Source organism: Bombus affinis, chromosome 7, assembly GCF_024516045.1.
Source record: "Bombus affinis isolate iyBomAffi1 chromosome 7, iyBomAffi1.2, whole genome shotgun sequence".
Classification (NCBI taxonomy): Eukaryota; Metazoa; Arthropoda; class Insecta; order Hymenoptera; family Apidae; genus Bombus; species Bombus affinis.
The window spans coordinates 13,298,631-13,322,532 of record NC_066350.1 but is presented as its reverse complement, the minus strand read 5'-3'; the positions used below and the strand labels follow the sequence as shown (position 1 = coordinate 13,322,532).

The 23,902-nt window shown below is 30.4% G+C and overlaps 7 protein-coding genes across 17 annotated transcripts; all 7 read right to left on the bottom strand.

Annotated features, from left to right (window-relative positions):
* Positions 1–49: 49 nt before the first annotated feature.
* LOC126918854 (uncharacterized) lies at positions 50–571 on the bottom strand. Its single transcript, XM_050727290.1, has 2 exons — positions 322–571; positions 50–265 (listed from the first exon to the last, which is right to left on the bottom strand). The coding sequence occupies exons 1-2, from the start codon at positions 533–535 to the stop codon at positions 105–107; spliced, it is 375 nt and encodes a 124-aa protein (XP_050583247.1). The 5' UTR covers positions 536–571; the 3' UTR covers positions 50–104.
* A 128-nt stretch (positions 572–699) lies between these two features.
* On the bottom strand, positions 700–8,085 carry LOC126918850 (spatacsin). Of its 8 annotated transcripts, XM_050727284.1 has the most exons (23): positions 7,827–8,032; positions 7,438–7,766; positions 7,205–7,371; positions 6,785–7,141; positions 5,903–6,706; positions 5,653–5,825; positions 5,308–5,582; positions 5,060–5,230; positions 4,767–4,991; positions 4,486–4,677; positions 4,298–4,417; positions 4,054–4,228; positions 3,749–3,972; positions 3,521–3,681; positions 3,128–3,446; positions 2,899–3,067; positions 2,469–2,825; positions 2,259–2,414; positions 2,033–2,181; positions 1,846–1,953; positions 1,478–1,771; positions 1,099–1,418; positions 700–1,018 (listed from the first exon to the last, which is right to left on the bottom strand). In XM_050727284.1, exons 2-23 carry the CDS (start codon positions 7,717–7,719, stop codon positions 817–819), a joined length of 5,400 nt encoding a protein of 1,799 aa, XP_050583241.1. In that variant the 5' UTR covers positions 7,720–7,766; positions 7,827–8,032; the 3' UTR covers positions 700–816. The 8 variants fall into 8 exon arrangements, 7 of the variants coding, with proteins under 7 accessions (XP_050583241.1, XP_050583236.1, XP_050583237.1 ...); XM_050727279.1 differs by having other exon boundaries at positions 700–1,418; positions 7,980–8,085; XM_050727280.1 differs by having other exon boundaries at positions 700–1,418; positions 8,024–8,041.
* Positions 8,086–8,186: 101 nt separating this feature from the next.
* Positions 8,187–11,213, bottom strand: LOC126918853 (odorant receptor 13a-like). The gene is made up of 6 exons (XM_050727288.1): positions 10,284–11,213; positions 9,496–9,938; positions 9,275–9,374; positions 9,102–9,212; positions 8,578–8,733; positions 8,187–8,479 (listed from the first exon to the last, which is right to left on the bottom strand). The coding sequence occupies exons 1-6, from the start codon at positions 10,650–10,652 to the stop codon at positions 8,426–8,428; spliced, it is 1,233 nt and encodes a 410-aa protein (XP_050583245.1). The 5' UTR covers positions 10,653–11,213; the 3' UTR covers positions 8,187–8,425.
* A 78-nt stretch (positions 11,214–11,291) lies between these two features.
* On the bottom strand, positions 11,292–13,322 carry LOC126918852 (odorant receptor 13a-like). Of its 2 annotated transcripts, XM_050727287.1 has the most exons (6): positions 12,773–13,319; positions 12,124–12,566; positions 11,955–12,054; positions 11,739–11,849; positions 11,500–11,655; positions 11,292–11,414 (listed from the first exon to the last, which is right to left on the bottom strand). In XM_050727287.1, exons 1-6 carry the CDS (start codon positions 13,148–13,150, stop codon positions 11,361–11,363), a joined length of 1,242 nt encoding a protein of 413 aa, XP_050583244.1. In that variant the 5' UTR covers positions 13,151–13,319; the 3' UTR covers positions 11,292–11,360. The 2 variants fall into 2 exon arrangements, with proteins under 2 accessions (XP_050583244.1, XP_050583243.1); XM_050727286.1 differs by having other exon boundaries at positions 11,292–11,655; positions 12,773–13,322.
* A 601-nt stretch (positions 13,323–13,923) lies between these two features.
* LOC126919040 (odorant receptor 4-like) lies at positions 13,924–16,655 on the bottom strand. The gene is made up of 6 exons (XM_050727722.1): positions 15,916–16,655; positions 14,772–15,214; positions 14,610–14,709; positions 14,435–14,545; positions 14,162–14,317; positions 13,924–14,068 (listed from the first exon to the last, which is right to left on the bottom strand). Exons 1-6 carry the CDS (start codon positions 16,279–16,281, stop codon positions 14,012–14,014), a joined length of 1,233 nt encoding a protein of 410 aa, XP_050583679.1. The 5' UTR covers positions 16,282–16,655; the 3' UTR covers positions 13,924–14,011.
* Positions 16,656–16,972: 317 nt separating this feature from the next.
* LOC126919041 (odorant receptor 83a-like) lies at positions 16,973–19,746 on the bottom strand. The gene is made up of 6 exons (XM_050727723.1): positions 19,029–19,746; positions 17,772–18,214; positions 17,610–17,709; positions 17,435–17,545; positions 17,181–17,336; positions 16,973–17,081 (listed from the first exon to the last, which is right to left on the bottom strand). Exons 1-6 carry the CDS (start codon positions 19,392–19,394, stop codon positions 17,025–17,027), a joined length of 1,233 nt encoding a protein of 410 aa, XP_050583680.1. The 5' UTR covers positions 19,395–19,746; the 3' UTR covers positions 16,973–17,024.
* Positions 19,747–21,007: 1,261 nt separating this feature from the next.
* LOC126919039 (odorant receptor Or2-like) lies at positions 21,008–23,670 on the bottom strand. Of its 3 annotated transcripts, none has more exons than XM_050727719.1 (6): positions 23,025–23,670; positions 21,845–22,287; positions 21,683–21,782; positions 21,508–21,618; positions 21,254–21,409; positions 21,008–21,152 (listed from the first exon to the last, which is right to left on the bottom strand). In XM_050727719.1, exons 1-6 carry the CDS (start codon positions 23,367–23,369, stop codon positions 21,096–21,098), a joined length of 1,212 nt encoding a protein of 403 aa, XP_050583676.1. In that variant the 5' UTR covers positions 23,370–23,670; the 3' UTR covers positions 21,008–21,095. The 3 variants fall into 3 exon arrangements, with proteins under 3 accessions (XP_050583676.1, XP_050583675.1, XP_050583678.1); XM_050727718.1 differs by having other exon boundaries at positions 23,004–23,668; XM_050727721.1 differs by having other exon boundaries at positions 22,121–22,287; positions 23,004–23,668.
* Positions 23,671–23,902: the final 232 nt, after the last annotated feature.

The following is a 23,902-nucleotide window of genomic DNA, read 5'->3' as shown; positions in this document are numbered from 1 at the left end:
TTTAAATAAAATAAAATGATAGATAATAATTAAAATAATAATAATAGTTAAAAAAATATTTTACTTTTAGGTATCTTATAATATACTTGTTCAACATTGATAAATTATGTATATGTACAATTAATACTTAAAAGTCGATTTGTACTTAAACAATCGAGTTTTGCAAATTCCGTTTTCACGCTTTCTTTGTATCGTTTCATTGAATCTTGAAATGTAGAAATCGTTGTTTTTATTGCATCGTTAGATGCCTTTAGCAATTGAAATGCTAAAAAAAAATAATTAAATTTTAAAATGATATCTGAAAAAATTATAAAATTGTACCTTGTTGTTTATCAATCTCTGCTTTCTCGATAGCTCTCATTAATTTATGCATAAGTCTTAGTAATTTTAATTGTTTTCGTGACAACATTTTTTGGAATAATATTTTTCCGAATTTTTGTTCGTGTTTTTTTATATATACGTCCAATTTAAGAACTGCTGCTTTTTCTGTTTGACTGTGCCATAAGATCTTTTTACAACATATATTTTTATCCATAATTATTGTCTTAAATTTTACATTATACACATTAAATTGTACATTAGAAATATGAAGCTCAATAAATAATTCTGTTGTTTTTGAGTATAATTAAAAGTTTATACGCACAGTGGGGTCACCCTATATATTCTGAGTTGAAAAAATAAAGAAATTTGGTGATGATATAAATATATAAAAACATATTTATTTATTCAAAAACAGTAATAAAAACATACATATACACTTTGGATGTTACAACATTTATAAATGTTTATAGGAAATGTATAGTTTAAAGAAAATATTTAAATAGCATTATATCCTTTTTTCCATACAGTGTCTTTTAGATATGCACCTATCATAGGATTATTGAGCATCGTTTCTACAATACCTTTAAATCCCAGTTGACTGGCTAATACATATTTACACTCCACATCTGATAATTCAGAAATTAATATTTTCATGTTATCCGTCATAGTATGAGTAATGCTTTTTTCCAGTCTGTACCTATAATAAAGTCAATAACGATTAAAATGGAAAGAAATGTTCAAAAATAAATTATTTCTTTAAAACAATAATTAACTTGCCTGCGTACACAGTTTCTTACAAGACCAGGGGTGAGCTTATTTGCTGCTATAAAATCTTTCAAATATTTTTTTTCTCCATTTAATATACAATGGCTATAAATCAGATTAGCCCAATCTACGTGATGATTATACGCATGAATGACAATAAAAGCTTGAGAGAAGCTTAAGTTATGACATAATACTTTATCAATATCTCCAGGTTTTAAATTAAGTATACAGATTACTTGTTGATTATAAGACACAGTATTAAAAAGTGAAAGTTGGAGAGCAACTAATTGTACTTGATCGGAACATTGATTAGCAAGATTTAATTTATTAGCCTATAACATACCCATATTATAAATTTTTATTTATACAAATAATCTAGATAATGTTTTACCTGTAAATAGTATTCTGTTGCGTGAGTATAATTAGTAACAGCTAAATGTAACTGTTTCAAAATATTTTCAGTTTTGATGAATTTTTTTTCATGTTGAACAGTATTTTGCAATTTCATAAGATCTTTTGTAGCATCTGATATTATTGTATTAATTATATCTTTCGCTTCATTTTTCCACATATGTGCTAGTTCATGATATAATTGGAAATGTAAAGCTACCAGAGTAAAAAGTTCTTTATTTTCAGGACAATGACGCTTCAAGAATTCCAAAATTGCTGTTTCTAGCCCTATTACCTGTAACATGTTTAATATAATATTGTATATAGTATTTATATATGTATTTAGAAAAATAAGAAGCGTAAAGAAACCTTATTTAATCCTTTTCCAAGTAAAAATTCAAACTGATCATTTTCTTTTAAAATTTGAAATACATAATTCATTTCTGTGAAACGACCAACACCTGTTACAAGACGTACCTAAAATTGTTTGATATTATATATTTTTTCAGTACAGTGTATAAAATTTTGTTTATTTAATTCTTGCAAAATAACATACTAGTAATGTCCAATACTTAAGATTCTGCAAAACATTTGCGAAAATTTGACATTTACATAATACTGATGCTATCCCTTCCATATTGCAGGAAGTTGTAAAACAATCATGAGCACGTATTAATAATTCTGCAATTGTCTTCAGAGTAAATGCTAAACAATAGAAGAGGTTTTAATAATAAATTTAGTTATTATAGGAATGTAACCATAATTATATTTTATTATAGTACCGCTTGTTTTTTCGCCATGAGAATGTCCAAGCAATTTATTTGCCGTTTTTAAGAGTTTCCAACCAAGGAGTGAAACATCATTGCATAGTTCCATAATAACACGAAAATTTGTATTTAAGGAATATCCCCACAAGCAAACGTTATTTTCATATCCACCTATAAAAGCAAACTTTTTACAACCGTGTATAAATTTACAATATCATTACATACCTTCTACCGCACGATTAATATTTAGAGTGATATTTTCAGCCAAAAATGTTGCAACATTATCATTGTTTATTTTATATGCAATAACTATATCATTAATAATTTCAGATTTATTTCTAATATTATCACTTTCTGTAATTTCTTGTAAAAATTCAATTGGATTGTTTAACATTAACAAGAACTGATAACTTTTCTCCAGTTGCATGGCTAATTTATAACATAATACAATGCGAAGACATATGTCTACTCCATGTTCTAGGATATTAAGTAATTTTTCTAAAATTGATAAACACTCCATTTGTATTCCATGAACATCTTCATGTTTTAGTTTATTCATTTCAGTACTGATTGAAGTGATCACTGTAATCAAAGTTTTGTTATAAATATGTGCTAGTTAATAATTTGTTACGATGAAAGTATAAATTAGACATACATGAAGAAGCTGAAGAAAATCTTTGTAAACCACGATTCTTTAAGGCATTGTATTTTTGTTGCTTATTCTTATTTACTTCTTTCAGAAGACTTTGTTGTTCAATATTTAAATCATTTGGTGAAATTTCACCTTCTGCTAAACTCAAACATAACATCAGAATTTGTAAATCCTACAATTACAATTAGAACAGTTAATACATATTTATTAATGAAGGTTTAATGAAATTTACCTTATGTTTGTAATTAAAAATTGTACTTATTCTTAATGCTGTATCCAGTTTACCTAAGTCAATTAATGTATTAATTAAACTTTCAATTGCATTTTTCTCTTGTATGTTACTTAAGGTATAGCCAAATTTCAATTCATTTAATCCTGATAACAATTCTGTTTTTAGTTTATTGAAGATATAAGGTCCATCATCTAATTGCACATTTTCAGGACCTGCTAACATACATGATTTCCACATTGCTGTTTCAAGAACATCAACACCTTGTTGCTCTGTTTCAATATTCTTTAAGGTTTCAAAAGCTAGTTTTAATATTTCATATCTGTTAAAACATATATTTCATATTTGATTAAACTTATATATCATTGATGTCTCTAGATAAAAAATATCACATACCTTTCTTTATGAGAAGTAACTTTTTCAGCATGCTCAACAAAAAATTCTGCTGCTTTTTCATATGAAATGTTGTATTTTTTAAAATTTAATGCACACTCGTTCCAAAAATTATCTTCAATTTTCTCATTTTTTTGTATATGATATTTAAATTTACTTCGGCACTAAAAGTATTAATAATTAAAATATTAATGATGAAAACTTGTACTTATATAAAAAATAAGATAATACCTGAGCTAAGATTATTTCAGACGAATTAAATCCTGCTACATTTGATAATTTTAATGCGCTAGTATAATCTTCAGTTCTTATTAAATCATTAATGCATCTATGAATTTCTGTATCAAAATTATATACATTGTCTGATACCGTAAATGCCGCAAAATCTAATGTAACATTTGTTTTTTGAAGAATTTTTATAACTTGTAGCAAAAATGGAAAGATTGGAACGAAACCTGTAATGAAGAAAGAAATTAGTTTATGACTGATGTTTATTATCAATTATTGAAATAATAATTCACACAAGATAGCAGTACCTGGAAAATTCTTATAAAAGTTACATTTTATCAAAATTTCGAGAAATTTTATTTGGAGATGTGTACTTCTTAGACCATGAGCGAGTGTTGCAATAAGGCATTTAATTGTAACAATTGCAATCCAGTATAAATTATTCAAGTATGTGGTATCTGAGCAATTCCAATCTATAGCTTCCTGAAAAATATATAATTCTCATATTATTTCACGCAATTGTTAAATACTGAAATAGTGCTTGATACATACATTACATTTGAGATCTACACATTGTGCTTTAAAATCCAATAATTTTTGTTGGCAGCTTTTAAAATCACCATAAATTACACATTCTATGAGAAAGTCAAAAAATAAATTGAAGAGACTTTCCTACAATCAAACTGTATTAGGAAAATAAGATAAAATAGGATATTCATATAAAGGTAAAGTATACTTACAGGCATAAAAATTTTGTAAGCTTTACTAACGATAGTAATATATCCATATGTTACCATTTGATCCAATAAGTTATAAACTTGGTTAGCTGTCCATACTTGTTGTTCTAAACATTCTTTATAATTAGAAAGAATTTCTTTATCTGTGGTAGATATTACCATCCATGAATAACAATATGTTGCAATTGAAGATGGCTAAAAAAGATATTCAATAAGAAAAGCATGGTATGTTCTGGAAAATTTTATAGTTGAGAAAAATATGAAATTACTAATATATAAGATACCTCATAACAGGATGCTAAAACTACAAGGAAAGGCTTTGAAGTTAACCGGGATGAATTGATTAAAGCACCAGGTGGATCTGGGCTTTGATGACATTTCAATATAATCAACCACAAATCATCATTTGGAGAACAAATGTTATCATTTACAGTATATTCATTTATATTATGAGAATCATAAGTGCTTGCTAAATCAGCTGTGACTGATGAATCATAACTGGGTGATCCCTATTTAATAACAATATAATATAGTATTTAATAAAATATGTTTTGTATATATGACATTTACTACTTACACTTTGTTTAACTCCAATTTTGTAATATAGTGATTGTCTAACATCTCGTGATTTTATCTTTTGTTCATTACATACAGCTAATTGAGATTTAGTGAGTTGAATATTACTCAAACAAGTTAATAAATGTTCTTTGAGAATTGTGTCTTCAAAATGTTCTATATTTTCTAATATCTAAAAGCAATGAAGAGGATATATTTCTTTTAATTTTAGAAATTTTGTATAAATTAATTAAAACTCAAAATTATTACCTGGTTCAGGGGATAATTAAAGATGTGACAAACTAATACAAATTCAAACCAGTAATTTTTACTTGCTAAAAATTTTAAAAAGCTGATTGGGAAAGCAAAGTTGTGTGCTGCTGCAAATCGTACAATAACATCCCATATTTTTAATACATTTATGAACTCTTGACTATCATTAATTGAACTTTCAGTACAACTTGTTTGAAAACTACTTTCAAGATAAGACATTACAGTTTTTAAATCATTTTCATTTTTGTATATTATATTTTCTAGCAAATTTCCTGTTAATTAAAAAATATATTGGAGATCTATGATTACCAATTCTAATAAATATCCAATGAACATAATTACCAATAAGAATATTAATCTGTTTATAAATATAATTTGCCACGGTTATATGCAGCCTTAAATTTTCTGAATCAATACCTAATATTTCCATGAAAGAAATACAAGTATGTAAAATTTCGGGTTTCTCTAAATTTCGTAAGGCAAGATTATGCGCGTACAGAGCCGCTTTATATTTCCTATAAGTGTAGTATAAATGTACATAATATATTCTGAAATACATAAACACATGAATTACTATATAATTCTTCTTTACCTTCTAGAAGAAATATTTCCAATTAGTTTTCCTTGGGAATGTTTTAAGCTAAATATAGCCATATTAGGACGGGCTTCTTTCAAATAGTATTTATATGTTAAATCTTCTGTATATCCATATTTTTTAACAAGAGTTTCATTAGAAAAATGAGGCATTGGTTCATTATTAAAACGCCACTTATATAATTGTTTAACGTTCAAATTTTTGTAACCATCTAATAATTCATACATTGTAACTTTGTTCTTTGGTTCTTTTTTAATGATGGATTCAAGAATTGGCACTTGTTTTAACGTATTTTGAAGAATTTCATTCGAAATATCATAGTTGCATAATTGCAGAGAATTTTTACTTGTAAATATATTTTTTAGAGTAATTTCTTTTAGTACTGTGTCTTTATCTTGATTGCATATTGTACTTTCTCTAGCCTGGTATGAAAATATCAATACTAAAACTATTAAATAATTTTGCTTCAAATATTCGGTTACATCATCAGAAAGATAGTAAATTGTTTTAAAAATTCCTTCTGTTAATATATCTTGTAACGGTTCTTGATTTTCACACATTTTTGTCAATACATCATACAATTCAATGATCTTGGTTTCATCTTCCTGAGTACTTGTTTCATTCAAGCAATGTGCAAGACACAATTCCTTGTCAATTTTTTTCATAAATTCAGTTTTATTAATATTACAAGATTTATACGATAATATTGTATTGAATTCTGGTATTGTCATTGCACTGGAAAATATACGTGCTAGTAATAATTTTACATCATGTTGTTCTCTCTCTACAAATACGCCATACCTATATATTAAATATTAATAAATAAATATTTAAATATTTAAATATATTTCATAACAAATGTATTTTATATGGACTTACCTACATAAATGATTTTTAGCTAGATCTTTTATAAGAGTACTGGCATTTGAAGAATCAATAGCTTCAATCATATCTGGTATTATATCCAAAGTATGAAATAACGACTTGTATTCTTCATTAACTTCGTTTACTTCTTCTATTGTATCACTGCCATAGTAAATGTCAATCCAAAATCTCATTAATTCAATTTTATTATTTGACAGTAAATAATCCCATAGCATAGTATTAGTTATATTTTTTGAAAGAGATTGTTCAGTTATAGAAAAATATAATTCAGTACATAATGCTTGTTTTATATCTTCTGGTAATTTTATAATATCCTCTATACATAAAGAAGAGCTCAAGCCATCTTCAACCCTAAACAAATGGTATTTTTTATCTTTTGATCTATTTAAACTAATTATTTATGAAGAAACTTACATATATTTTTGTTCAAATTTTACAATACTTTTTATTATATTCCATGAATCTATGTATTCATTTTCAAAGTGTGCAACACTTATTAGATATTCTGATAAATAATTTCTTAATGTAAAATCCTTGCAATTTACACAAACTTTGAATATATATTCTACTGGATTTTTGTCCTATAAAAGAACTGCGTTAATGTAAAGAATAATATATTGCTTGTCAGTACCTAAAATTTGATATACCATATTATTTAAAACATGAGAGGCCCTGTAAATTTGATGTTTCTTTAGAAGTTCTATAATCCAAGTTTCAACTTCTTTGTTGAAATAATGCTGAGCATCTTCGATAGAACATCTCCTTCTATAAGCTAGACATTTATAAGCAAGATTAATGTGAGTGCCCTTTGCAGAGGCTTCTCTAACAAGTTCTCTGTCCCCTAATATACGCCAACCAGACCAAATAATTGCAGGTTCTCCAGTTAAACATTCAATCGGAATGCCTCCCACTGTTGTTTTCTCTGCCATCTTGTTAATATATTTTTTTTATAATATACCTGTATCATAATATTTTGCTGAAACAATATAGATTTCAATACAATTTATGTTAGGTTTTGTAACATATTGTTACTAACTTTTCATTACATTATATTTTACTGTAACACTTAACAAATGTTTTTACGTTATTTTATTAAATATAAAATTATAAACTACAATACTATTAGAATACAAAATTTTCTCTTTGCTGTTATCTATACACAAAATACATATATGACATACAAATGTACATTATTGTTGTATACTACGCAATAAACGTTGTTTAACGTTTTACTTTTGTGAAATGTCAAGCTTGGTGAGAATAAGAACTAAAAAAGATTCTTATCATACTGTCACGGAGAATAATGAAATAATTACATTTGTTATCGATTGATGGTATTGACTATAAATAAAATATAAGATTTCAACTAATTGCACACAAATTATGTGTAAATTGCATTTCCAGTTGTACATTTTAAATCATGAATGTATAAAACGCAAATATTCATGTTTATTCTCAATTAAAGGTTGATTAGCTGAGAAGCTGATAACTCTGCTGATAATGAACGACCACATAGTACCATCTGAGTAACACTATATCATAAATTGCGTTAAGATAATAAAAATGTTGCTATGTCTTATTTTTTTATTTTCTCTACTAGAAATACTATAAAAGTACATAAAAATTAATAAATTATTACATAACAGTAGTCCGAAGGAAACTTAAATACGCCAGTGATGATTTGAGAACCTACAAAGACAGAGTAGTTTTTATGACCGACGGATGATTTTTCAAATCCATAATTATGCAAATATTTAAATATTAGCTGAATATTATTAGTCACTTACACTTCCAAAAGTTGATAAAGATAAATCAGCTATCTTGCCTGCGCTAATTTTAGCCGGATTATTCGACATAGCAATGACTAAAATAAGACCCTGTATTGTCTTAGTCGGTAAATGAAACCAGTCGATCATGAAACAAGACGTTCCAACACTACTGCTCTATGATCAAAATCAGAAATAGAATAATAGATTAAAAAATAAGTACACAGTCTGAGCAAGTTATTAATAAATTTTTGTAAAATATAATAGTTTATCTCAAGGAATCATTAATATATTATATATAATATATATAATATATATAATAATATATATAATATATTATATATTATATATAATATATTATAATATATTATATTAATATATATATATTATATATAATATAATATAATATATATATTTATATAAATTATCAGCTATAAATTAAATTTGATAAAAATTTATTAATAATATTATCAGTGGAAAAGTTATGGAAGTATTTTTCATTTTTTAAAGCATATTGTATTTTTTAGTAAATTGTGAAAATATACCTTTTCTATTAGGAGTTCACCAATATAGCACAATATAAATATGTTAAATGTCAGAGATATTAGTAACATTGTATATGTCGTAAGACTGATGGTATTACTCTGTTCCCAATCCTGTTATAAACAAGCAATCATGAATTTATAGGATATTATAACGAAAATAAAAAGAAACGCACCGTTATACAATAATATTCGAGTAGACATATCATACAGGTGGATCCAATGAATTCTAGGAAGCATACTTCTTGTAGCACCATTTCTACTGCTGCCGAAAATCTATAATCGGTTATAATACAATATCATGTACCATTTTTATACTCATTGACATCTATAAAGACTTCTTTATATCAATTATATTATGTATATTAATATTAATACATTTATCACTTGTTTGTACCTTAAAATTCGCAAATGACGTTCAACAATTTCTATCAATCGCGCATTTAAATTAAGCGTTTCCTTCATATATTCGCCACGGACAAGATCATTCAATCGAGATATAACGATGTCGATCTGTCCACAGGTGTGTGTTGCGAAAAGAGCGGCTAATCCACAAGCACCGGCAGTTATGGAATACATCACGTATCCACACATGCAGTGAATAACGTACACTAGATCGTAAATGGGGCTACTCTGAACGTCGTACAATGCGCTATATGTAGGATATACCAGAGGTTTGATTGTACGATTATGTTCATCGACGAACGTGCCGATCGCGTACTGCAAAATCGAGTGATAGATTGTTCCGCCGGTGTACATGAATACGGCGCAGATTATCGTCAGATTTCGACCCACTCGCCCGTATTTTAACATTATTTCGCGATCCTTATGTAGTTCCACCTGCCAGTAGGGACGTCCCCTTAACGAAACACTAAACGGTTCAACTTCAATGAAATGTAAAAGAAACATGAAACTTATGCAGTAGAAATATTAGAATTTATTCGTCTTTCCGAAGATATGGAAAATTTCAAAGTCAAGCGCCGATGATAACCATATGATGATTGTATGTATACACGATAAAGAAAATACGTATATCACGCAATACATATTACATTTTGTGATACGCAACGGTATAGAAATTAATTATATATTTCATTGTTCATTTTAATTTAAAATGATACAATTCTCGTGAACGAAAAATTAATGAAAATCAATGAGAATCGATGAACGTGTTAATTCACTGACCTGTTCCCAGTCAATCCACACCTGTTCGATGCAGCCTTTGATCCTCGGTTTGCGAACGGTGAGCGCCCAGTATTTCATCAACGAAGTACAACAGAAACTCAGTAAACCGGATAATTTTAATCTCATTATAGTATCTTTTTCTTCGAATATGATATGCAGAATGCATGGAATAATGGCGAAGAGTAACACAAAATTACTCAGTGCAATTGAGATTTTTGTTAGAAATTTTTTGACATCTCCTACTACTGCTGGCCAAATGCCAATGGATTGCAGGATCCACTTGCTGTGTTTCGTTACATAAGCGATATCTTTCTTATAGTACAGGTTTCGCGGTGTGTAATCACACTTATGTTTCATAGAGAGATGCATATTCGCGGATAGCTCAAAAACAACTGTTTACGATAGTCCAGTAGCATTGATTGAAAGTTGAGCTTGCGCTTGTGATATCGTGTGCGTGCATCTCTTTCATTACTTTCAAATCGATTACCATCAGAGAAGGGGACGTTTGAAATTATAGCGAAGCTATAGTATAACTTTCTGTCTAGACGTGAGTGGAGAGAGTTGGAGAATATGAGCACAACGATTAAGTACTTGCAGTGTTAAGAAAGAGTATAGCGTGTATGTTTGTAGCAAATAGTAATATTTAAATACGCGGGTAAGTAACTCATAAATAAAATACTTTGGAATTTGTATGTGGTTTCTTTTGTCACTTAATATGCAGAAAATATTTCTAAATGTAATAAACATAACAATTCACGTGGCTGAGATTAAATAGCAATAAATATAAATAAAATGTATTATGTCTTTACTCTGATATTTTAGTACGATTTCAGTAAATAAACATCGATATGTCGATGTTCCTCGTGATGTTTTGCCATTTGGTTAAGCTACTGCGAAAACGATTATACATATACGGTCATCGAAATGTCATATATCATTATCAAACAATAAAAATAATCACCTGTAATAATATTTGAGAATATCGAGTATTTAAATAGGACTGAATGTTTTTACGATATAATTGTTTATTTATCATTCTACGCCTAAATATTGGGAAATTGAACAATTATTAAATTACTACACAAGGGCAGTTCGGAGGAAATTTAAGTACGCGAATGACGTCTTTAGAACCTGTAAAGATAGAGTTACATTTAATTGTCAGCAGATAAATAGCTGACATCAATTTTGAATAGTTAAAATATTTGTAAAAAATTACACTTGCGAATGTAGACAAGGATAAATTAACTATTCTACCGGCGCTAATTTTTGCCGGATTACTTGACATTGCGATGATCAAAACGAGGTCTTGCACCGACTTGGCTGGTAAGCGGTACCAATCTATCATGCAACAGGATATTCCAACGTTAGTACTCTGTAATATAAATAATGCAAATAATAAGCAAAATTTTGTAATAAAGTATTACAGATTACGAATAAAAATATAACGCAAAATACCTTTTCAATTAGCAGATCACCAATGTAACATAGTAAAAACATATTGAACGTCAAGGATATTAACAATAACGAATATGTTGTCAGACCAATTTTATTATTCTGTTGCCAGTCCTGTTAAAAATATACAAATATTATAAATTAGTAGAATAAAAATAAATATAACAATACCCATAAAATTAAATACGAAAATATAAATTAGGAGCAACAAAAATGTACCGTTATGCAATAGTATTCGAGCAAGCACATTACAAACGTTGTTCCAATGAATTCTAAAAAGCACACTTCCTGAAGAACCGTCTCAACCATCGCAGAGAATCTACAATAGCACCGTATGTATTTAATTAATAATAAATATCATTTTACTTCACCTCAACCTTATTTGTACTTTAAAGTTCTTATATGATGTTCAACGATTTCCATCAGTCGAACGCTCGTATTAGAATTTTCCTTGGAAAATTTTCCATCAATCAAATCATTCAGTCGAGACATAATGACGTCAATCTGTCCGCAGGTGTGTGTTGCGAAAAGTGCAGCCAGTCCACAAGCTCCAACTGTCACAGTGTCAAACACATACCCGCACATGCATTGGAGAATGTACACGAGTTCATAAACGGGACTTTTTTGAACGTCGTAAAGACCACTGTACGTAGGATATACCAGTAATTTGATCGTACGATTAAATTCATCGACGTACGATCCGATCGCATATTGCATGGCCGTGTGATAGATTATGCCACCGCTGTACATAAACACAGCACTGTACACGGTCAGTCTTCGTCCAATCTTCCCATATTTTAGCATTAACTTGCGATCTCTTTGGTATTCTATCTGTCAATTGAAAAAATAATGCAGTTACATATATCTATATTATTAGACTGCCAACATTTATGCAAATTTACATTCTTCGGAAAACTAGGATTAGAAGGCTAAGATCTGGGCAGAAATTTGCTTCAATTTCTCACGAATACATAAAAATTCACAATCCATTTATCACTTTTCCATTGGGATATACAGATATACTTGTTGCAACTGACCTGTTTCCAATCAGCATATAACTGTTCGATACAATATTCGATTTTCGGTTTGCGTATTGTCAGAGCCCAATACTTCATCAGGGAGATAAAAGAAAAGCATGTTAAGCCCAGAATCTTCAGTCTTAGCAAAGGATCTTTTTGCTCCAATACAATGTGTAGCACACACTGCACCAAGGTGAAAAACAATATTAAATTACTTAGTCCGATTGCGATTTTTGGTAAAAATTTGCCGATACCCTCCACCATAGCCGGCCAAATCCCAATGGAATTCAAAACCCATTTATTGTGTTTCGTCACGTAAATGATATCCTCTTTGTAGTTTGGATTTCGCAACTGATCGGTCTGACTACGAGTGGAGAGATGCGTACTCGTGAACATGTCGAAAACAACTGTCCGCGACAGTCCAGGTGCATTGATTGCAAGGTCGTTGAGCTTGCGCTCATGATATTGCGTGCGTGCATTTCTTGCACAACTTCAAAATCGATTATTACTCATCAATGTCTGTAATTGTAGTGAATAGCGAACTTACGATGCTATAGAATCTAACTTTCTGTCTAAACACGAGTGGAACAGGTTGCGTCATAAATGCACGACGATTAGGAGCTGCTGATGTTAAGAAAGCACAATATCGTTTTGTATAGTATGTGTGTTTACGTAAAATAACAATATATATAGGTGAGTAATTTATTAATAAAATATATTGCAATTCCTTTCCTTTTTCTTTGTTAAAAAAAGTAGTTTGAAAGCTTAATATATATTTTGTAATTTATTTACATTCTAGTACGTTACTGTTTATTTAATTTCACAATTAGTGCTAGTTAATATTAAACGATATTTTTAAGTGCTGGCTTCTTTGACATGAAAATAGATTGCGACTGTTTGTTTTATGTGAACATAGTAAATTATTGTGCCTGTGATTTGATATAATATAATGTTTATATGGCGTCGTGTAATTAAAAACGATTAATAAAATATATTATCCTTACCTTAATATTTCCGCATGATATCACAATTTTATGATTTCACAAACTAATAAATTTTTATATGTTAAGATTTTTAATAATATTTAATAATATTCGCTGTAAGCATTTATCAAAATGTTATGTATCGTAATGAAAGTAAAAAAAATGATATATGTTATATAATATATATTTAAGTAGCAAGGAATGTTATTACAACACATTGCATTATTTACTATTCTACAATTGGATATATGGAAATAACCGAATAATTATTAGATTATATTACAATGGTATTCCGGACAAAATTTAGGTACGCGAATGATGTCTTCAAAATCTGCAAAGGTGAAGTTACATTCAATCTTTAATCAAATGAAAATTTAATTAAAATCTTCAAATTAATTCGTAAAAACTATTTGTAAAAACCTACATTTCCGAAAGCAGGCAGAGATAAAAGAAATATTCTGCCGGCGCTAATTTTCGCCGGGCTATTCGACATGGCGATGATCAAAATGAGATCTTGCATTGTCTTGCCTGGTAAGCGGTACCACTCAATCATATAACAGGATATTCCGACGCTAGTACTCTATAGCAAATAATATATATCTATAGTAAATAATAAATTATAAACGAAATTGATTAATAAATTTCCATAGTGACCAATACTTTGTTATATTGAGAAGATTGGAATATTACAAAATACCTTGTCCATTAGAAGATTGCCAATATAGCATAGCAAGGCCATATTAACCGTGAAGCCAATTAGTAGCATCGAATATGTTGCCAGACCAATTTTATTATTGTATTGTAAATCCTACTAATAACATAAAAATACCATAAACTCCTAGGAACACAAATCAGACGCAGCAAGAACGTACCGTTATACAAAGGTATTGGAGCGAGCATATTAGCAACGTGGTACCAATAAAATCGAAGAAGCACACTTCCTGCAGAACCGTCTCAATCATTGCAGAAAATCTACAATAGTACGCGATATGTTTTTGGTCAGTATCAAGCAACGTTTTACTTTACCTTCGTACTTTAAAATTCTTATGTGATGTTTCACGATTTCCATCAGCCGAGTATTCGGGTTAGAACTTTTCTTGGAGAATGTTCCATCGACCAGATCATCTAATTGAGACACAACGACATCAATCTGTCCACAGGCGTGTGTTGCGAACAGCGCAGCCAGCCCACAACACCCAACTGTCACAGAGAGGCACATAAACGCGTATACGCATTGGAAAACGTACACGATTTCGTATACAGGACTTTTTTGGGTATCGAAAAGTCCACTATATGTAGGATACACTAATATTCTGATTGTACGATTATTTTCCTTCAGGCTCATTCTCATTGCATACTGCATGATGGTAGTGTAGCACATGCCAGCGCTGTACATGATCACGGCACTGTATATGGTCAGATCTCGACCAATTTTTCCATATTTTAGCATAAGCATACGATTTTTTTGAAACTTTACCTGTCAAATGATTTTTATATCTTTTATATAAGAAATGCTTGTACTGAATCACATTTATAAGTGACTGGTCCAGAGAAAAAGTGGTGCTAGTGATAAAATTTTAATTTACGACAATTGTGAATAAAATTACATCTTAATACAGAAAACTGCTTCTAGACCGTAAAATATTTTACTACACATGCATTGGGTACAAAAAATATTTTTCACGCCACGCCGTTGTATATTAAATTTCGTTTTCGTATATTTTCATATGACTACAAAAATATGATATTATGAAACTGGAATATTATATATAATCATATTATATATTAAAATTTTCACCGAAACTCACAAAAAATCTTCTAAACAAATATGTAGTTATGTATTTTTCTTTCTTTGTTTTTATGTAAAATACACTGCCAGCTATAAGTACATATTAGGATATTTGCTTTATATATAAAAAAATATGATATTTGATACAAATTGTGTCCTTTTCATTATTTCTATTTTCCAATTCTCTCATAATTTTTGAATAATTCCATATTCTATAAACTTCTTATTTCATTCACACCATATATCCCCTATGATGTAACATATTAAATATCGTAAAATGTGATAGAGTTTTCTAATAAATGTACAAACAAGTGAGTATCCTGATACTTAGAACCGGCAATGTCTATCACTTTTCCACTGAGTAATTCACATACACTTGCTCGACTCACCTGCTTCCAATCTGTCTGCACCCATTTGATACAGTATTCGATATCCGATTTGCGCGCTATCAGAGCCCAATACTTCATCAGGTTGATTGAAGAATACCAAGCCAAGGAACAGAACCTCAGTCTCAATAAAGGATTCTTTTCTTCCAATGTAATGTATAGCACACACTGTACTATGGTGAAAAACGGCACAAGATTACTGAATCCGATTACGACTTTTGGCAAAAATTTGCTCATGCCTTTTAGCACAGTGGGCCATATTCCGATGCAATTCAGAATCCATTTATTGTGTTTCGTCACATAAATAATGTCTTCCTTGTAGTTTGGATTTTGCAATTGATCTGTCTCACGTCGAACGGAGAGATGCATATTCGTGAACAGATCGCAAACGACTGTTTACGACAGTTCAGGTGCATCGATTGTAAGGGCGATGAGCTTGCGCTCGTGATATCGCGTGCATGCATTTCTTGCAGCAATTCAATATCGATTATTACTCATCAATGTAGCGAAAGTCTGTAACTGCAATGAATAGCTAACTGGTAACGGATATAGAATCTAACTTTCTGCCTAGACTGGAGGGTCTTAACCTTCCGAAGTTATGGAACACATTTGATTATAAGAGACATTTGTGGAACACTGAAATCCCTGATGCCACGAAACTGACAATAAAAGTAAGCATGCACATATCTTTCATTAAGAATCATGTAGGTATTACAGGTTACATAATACTGAAAAAAGCAATAATTTAAAACATATTGTATTTATGAAAAAAGAGTTATTTTAATTGTATTCTTTCGTAAAACTATTTTAAATTAATCTTGATTCCATACCTGAGCTTGTCGGTTTTCGTGGATTTCAGTAATGTTAGATCTAACATATGATATTTCCTTCCTCATTTCTTTGTTTATATACATAGATATAGAAAGCTTTTTAAAAAGTATGTTTTTAATGGTCTCAAGGTGATATAAATTACAATATTTATTACTTGATCTAATGCAGATTTTTAACTGTTTAATAATGTATATTTTAGTAGTAACGAATATTTTTACAGTATATTTCTTTATTCACTATTTTACAACTGAATACAAGAAAATAACAGAATAATTGTGAAATTAGTACATAATGGTATTCCGGACGAAATTTAAGTACGCGAATGATGTTTTTAGAACCTGCAAAGATGAAGTTACATTTATACACCGCTAAATGAAATTCGATTTGTATAAATTTTGAACATGCAAATCATAAATGAAATATTTTAAAAAACCTACATTTCCGAAAGTGGGTAAGGATAAAAGAAATATCCTACCGGCGCTAATTTTTGCCGGACTATTCGACATGGCAATGATTAAGATGAGATCTTGAACTGTCTTGACTGGTAAGCGATACCAGTCAATCATATAGCAGGATATTCCGACGCTGGTACTCTGTAGTGTAAATGACGAATAACAAACGAAATTGATTAATACATTTTTGTACATTGATTACTTTACTATATTGAAAAGAGTTGAGTATTACAAAATACCTTTTCTATTAGAAGATTGCCAATGTAGCATAGCAAGAACATGTTGAACGTCAAGGATACTAGTAGCATCGAGTATGTTGCCAAACCAATTTTATTATTCTGTTGCCAATCCTACTAAAGACATAAAAATACCATAAACATCCAGAAATATAAACCAGCAGCAACAAGAACGTACCGTTATACAATAGTATTCGAGCAAGCATATTACAAACGTGGAACCAACGAATTCGAAAAAGCACACTTCCTGCAGAACCGTCTCAATCACCGCAGAAAATCTACAATAGTTTGCGATATGTGTTTGGTCAGTATCAAGCAACGTTTTACTTTACCTTCGTACTTTAAAATTCTTATGTGATGTTTTACGATTTCCATCAGTCGAGTGTTCGGATCAGAATTTTTCTTGGCGAATTTTCCTTCAACCAGATCATTTAATTGAGATATGACGACATCAATCTGTCCACAGGCATGTGTTGCAAAAAGTGCGGCTAATCCACAACACCCAACTGTCACAGAGTTGAACACAAACGTGCACATACATTGGAGAACGTACACGATTTCGTAAATGGGGCTTTTTTGAGCATCGAAAAATCCACTATATGTAGGGTACACTAACACTCTGATTGTACGATTATTTGCCTTCAGGCTCATTGCCATTGCATACTGCATGATCGTAATGTAGCACATGCCAGCACTATACATGAACACGGCACTATATATGGTCAAATCTCTGCCGATCTTTCCGTATCTTAGCATCAGCATGCGATTTTTTTGAAACTCTACCTGTCAAATGATTTTTACATTTTTACAAACAACACTATAAGTGAGTTGTTTGGAAGAGTGGTGCAAGCGATAAAATTCTAATTTGGGGAAGTTGTGGGAAGAGTTACATTTAAATACATACATGTACTTCTAGACAGTAAAGTACTATACGTTTACTGGCGCAGAGTCTCCAAAAGTATTTGCATACCATTATATATATTATAACATTTACATATTAGTTAATTAGGACCAAGTATATTAAATTTCACGTCATAATATTACGTATTCCCATATACTTACAGAAATTTGATTCTACGAAAATGAGATATATATACAGAACATGAAAAAGAACACTTCATAATATATGCGTATAATTTATATATGCCTCACATAAGTAAAATTACGTGTAAGTACTCTTTGTAGCCAATTTTAACTATAAAAATTTGGAATTTTCCTAAAAAATTTTCTAGATATATTTGTATATCACGTATCGCTTCTTTCTGTGGCTATTTGTCTTTTTTTTTAATACAAAATGATTGCTAGCCATAAATATTAAGACATCTGCGTTTAAAAAAATGTGATATTTGATATAAATTGCTTCTCATTATTTTTATTCTACAGTTATCACATAATTTTGTATTTCATAATTTCATATTCTGTAAACTTTATTTTACTCACATCATATGTACCTTATAAAGTAAAATATTAAATATAATAAAATGTGTTAGGGTTTCTAATAAATGTTGTAACAAATGAGTATTCTAATACTGATAAGTAACAGTGTCCATCACTTTTGCCATTGATGCTTCGTTCTTTTATTCTTTGCTCGACTGACCTGTTTCCAATCTGTCTGCACCTGTTTGATACAGTATTCGATGTTCGGTTTGCGCACTATAACAGCCCAATACTTCAACAGGTTGATTGAAGCAAAGCAAGCTAATCCCAAGAGCCTGAGTCGTAATAAAGCATCTTTCTCCTCTAATATAATGTGTAGTATACACTGCACTACCGTAAAAAGCGACACCAAATTACTGAATCCAATTACGATTTTTGGTAAAAATTTGTCGATGCCTTCTACCACAGCGGGCCACATCCCGATGGAACTCAGAACCCATTTGTTGTGTTTTGTCACGTAAATGATATCTTCTTCGTAGTTTGTGTTTTGCGGTGGAACTGTCTGACGTCGAACGGGGAGATGCATATTTGCGGGTAGACCGAAAGCGACTGTTTACGACAGTTCAGGTGCATCGATTGTAAGGGCGATGAGTTTGCGCTCGGGATATCGCGTGCATGCATTTCACGCAGCAATTCAAAATCGATTATTACTCATCAATGTAGCGAACGTCTGTAATTATAGTGAATAACTAACTGGTAACGGGTATAGAATCTAACTTTCTGTCTAGATCAGAGGCCTGAATCTTTCGAAGTTACGGAACATATTTGATTATGAGACATTTGTGAAACATTGAAATCCCTGATGCCACGAAACTGATAATAAAAGTAAGCATGCACATATCTTTCATTAAAAATTATATAGGTATTACAGGTTACATAATACTGAAAAAAGAAATAATTTAAAACATATTGTATTTATGAAAAAAGAGTTATTTTAATTGTATTCTTTCGTAAAACTACTTCAAATTAATCTTGATTCCATACCTGAGCTCGTCGGTTTTCGTGGATTTCAGTAATGTTAGATCTAATATATGATATTTTTTTCCTCATTTCTTCTTTTATGTTAATAATGTTTTCAATTTTTATGTTAGCTATTGTTGAGAAACTTGGATCACAAAAATATGATGGTAAAAACTGTAATAGCATGTTTAATGTCCTTGTGAAGATAGTTTGGTATTTCTTGTGGGCAAAAATCCAACATTCCTCTTCGTTTTTGTAATATGTGATTTTTCCACAGAGTTACTTGTTTCTGAAATGCTGACTATGTGTTATTGGATGTTAAAATATTTTCTTTGTTTCTTTGGATACTTATATGGTTGCTATGCAAATAATTAAAAATGTCTGCTAATTGTGTCATTTTAACACAATAATATTGTTTGTCAGATATTTTACAAAATTATCTCTACTCTTATGTACGATCCGGAAGGATCACTGAGCCAAAAACATCTTATACCGTAGTACCAGCACCGACACATTTTGTAACTTAGTATCAAAGCTTTGTGTTAAATAGTGTTTCGCAACACCAGCAAAATCTTACTTCTGTTGCTAGCTACTGACCCAAAACACAGAATGCAGATCGATATAAAAACCATCGCGTGACCGCCGGAAAGAGTTCCTTAGTTCGTTCTTTCATTCATAAAGCATCAAACAGAAGGCAGTGCATAACTTGTATACATCTGTTTAGTATCGAATTTGTTAAGAACGTACATCTGGAAAACCAAGTTCTCAACCTTCGCCTTCGTTAATCTGAACCACTGTATCCGGATATCGAATTAAGAGGATTGGCATGTTTTATTATAAAGTGGCGTTTCTATTTAGCAGGAACGATTATGGTATTGGGCAATGTTTCTCCACATATAAAAAGCTGTGATTGTTGATTGTACGTATACATAAAAGATGATGTCTGTGTAATATGATGTTTATATAGCTTCGTGTAGTTAAATACGAATAAATATAATACATATATTACATATACGTAAATATTTCATCATGACTTCACAAACAAACAAATTTTAATATGTCGTCATTTTCTATGATCTTCTACCAGGATAAGCTATTATCAAAATCATTGTACATATTTATCAAAATGTTACGTATCAGTATCAATGTAAAAAAATAATGTATACTATACAATATATATTTAACTAGCAAAGAATACTTTCATAATACATTTATTTATTTACTTTTCTATGATTAGACATATGAAAATAATAGAATAATTGTGAAATTAGTAGATAATGGTATTCCGAATGAAATTTAAATACGCGAACGATGTCTTTAGAACCTGCAAAGATAAAATTACATTTAATCAGCCAAAGATAAAAAATTCGATTTATATAAAATTTGAACATGCAAATCATAGATGTAACGTTTATAAAAACCTACATTCCCAAAAGTAGGCAAAGATAAAATAAATATTCTGGCAGCGCTAATTTTTGCCGGACTATTCGACATAGTGATGATCAATATGAGATCTTGAATTGTCTTGATAGGTAAGCGATACCAGTCAATCATATAGCAGGATATTCCGACGCTAGTACTCTGTAGTATAAATGACGAATAACAAATGAAATTAATTAATACATTTTTCTACATTGATTACTTTGCTATATTGAAAACAGTTGAATATTACAAAATACCTTATCTATTAGAAGATTGCCAATGTAGCATAACAAGAACATATTGAACGTTAAGGATACTAATAGCATCGAGTATGTTGCCAGACCAATTCTATCGTTCTGTTGCCAATCCTACTAAAGACATAAGAATACCATAAACTTCTAGAAATACAAATCAGCAGCAACAAGAACGTACCGTTATACAGTAGTATTCGAGCAAGCATATTACAAACGTGGAACCAACGAATTCGAAAAAGCACACTTCCTGCAGAACCGTTTCAATCATCGCAGAAAATCTACAATAGTACGCGATATGTGTTTGGTCAGTATCAAGCAACGTTTTACTTTACCTTCGTACTTTAAAATTCTTATGTGATGTTTTACGATTTCCATCAGTCGAGTGTTCGGATTAGAATTTTTCTCGGAGAATTTTCCTTCGACCAGATCATCTAATTGAGATATGACGATATCAATCTGTCCACAGGCATGTGTTGCAAAAAGTGCAGCCAATCCACAACACCCAACTGTTACGGAGTTAAACAAAAATGTGCACATGCATTGAAGAACGTATACAATTTCATAGACAGGGCTTTTTTGAGCATCGAAAAATCCACTATATGTAGGATACACTAACAGTCTGATTGTACGATTGTTTTCCTTCATATTCAATCCCATTGCATATTGCATGACTGTAACGTAGCATATTTCAGCACTATACATGAACACGGCACTGTATATGGTTAGATCTCGTCCCATCTTTCCGTATTTTAACATCAGTATGCGATTTCTTTGGATTTCTACCTGTCAAATAATTTTTACAATTTTTTTTATAAATACTCATGTTTATAAATGAATGATTGAGAGAAATATTTCAATTTGGGGAAATTGTGAGTAAAACCACATCTTAACACAGAAACCAGTATGTTTACAGATTTTAAAGTGTTGTTAGAGTTAACAGTTTTACTATATGTAGAGTGTCTACAACAATATTTGCATCCCATTTTATAGATTTTAATATTTACATACTGATTAATTAGGTTTAAGTATATTAAATTTCGTATCATAGTACTACGTATTTTTATAAAATGAAATATGTAGAATGTGATAAAAATGCTCCATAATATGCGAGTGAAGTTTATAATATAATACAATATAACATAAAGAAGGATTTGTGCAAACATTCTTTATAGCCACTTGTAGTTTTAATATTTTGAGAACTTGTAAAAAATTTTCTAGGTAAATATGTTTATCACGTATTTTTTCTCTCTGCAAGATATTTCTTGCTTCTACACAAAATACATGTACATTGCCAGCCACAAGTATTAGGATATTTACGTTGTATATAAAAAATGTGATATATGGTATAAATTATAAGCTTCTCATGCTATTCATTTCGCACTTATTTCATTTTTCTAACATATTTTCTAACAAGTGTATACAAACGGGTATCCTAATATCTACAACCAGAAAAGTTCCTCCTTTCTATTGAGCCCTTCACATATACTTGCGCGACTGACCTGCTTCCAATCTGTATGTACCTGTTCGATACAATATTCGATATTCGGTTTGCGTGCTATCAAAGCCCAATACTTCATCAGGTTGATTGAAGCAAAGCAGGCTAAGCCTAAGAGCCTCAGTCTTAGCAAAGGATCGTTTTCTTCCAGTGTAATGTATAACACACACTGCACTACGTTGAGAAACGACACGATATTACTGAGACCGATTACGACTTTTGGTACAAATTTGCCGATCCCTTTTAGCACAGCAGGCCACATCCCGATGGAATTCAGGACCCATTTGTTGTGTTTCGTCACGTAAACGATATCTTCTTCGTAGTTTGTGTTTTGCGGTGGATCTGTCTGATGTCGAACGGAGAGATGCATATTCGCGGGCAGGTGGAAAACGACTGTTTACGATAGTTCAGGTGCATCGATTGTAAGAGCGTTGAGCTTGCGCTCATGATATCGCGTGCGTGCATTTCTTGTAGAACTTCCAAATCGATTTTTACTTATGAATGTAGCGAACGTCTGTAATTGTGAAAATAGATAGTAGTGTTCTCAGCTATACGATCTAACTTTCTGTCTAGACATAAGTGGAATAAGTTAGACCATAAATGCACGACGATTAGCAGCTGCTAATGTTATGAAAACACAATATCATGTGCGTGATATGTATGTTCATGTAAAATAACAATATATACATGTGAGTAATTTATTAATGAAATACGTTGCAATTCCTTTATTTTTTCTTTTGTTAGAGAAAGTAGTTTGAAAAAAGTAACACATATTTTGTAATTTGTTTGTACCATAATATCTTATTATTAATTTAATTATCTAATCACTGTCAGTCAATTTTGCGCGATGTTATTAAATATTGGTTTGTTTTACATGAAAATAGGCTGTGACTGATTGTGTTA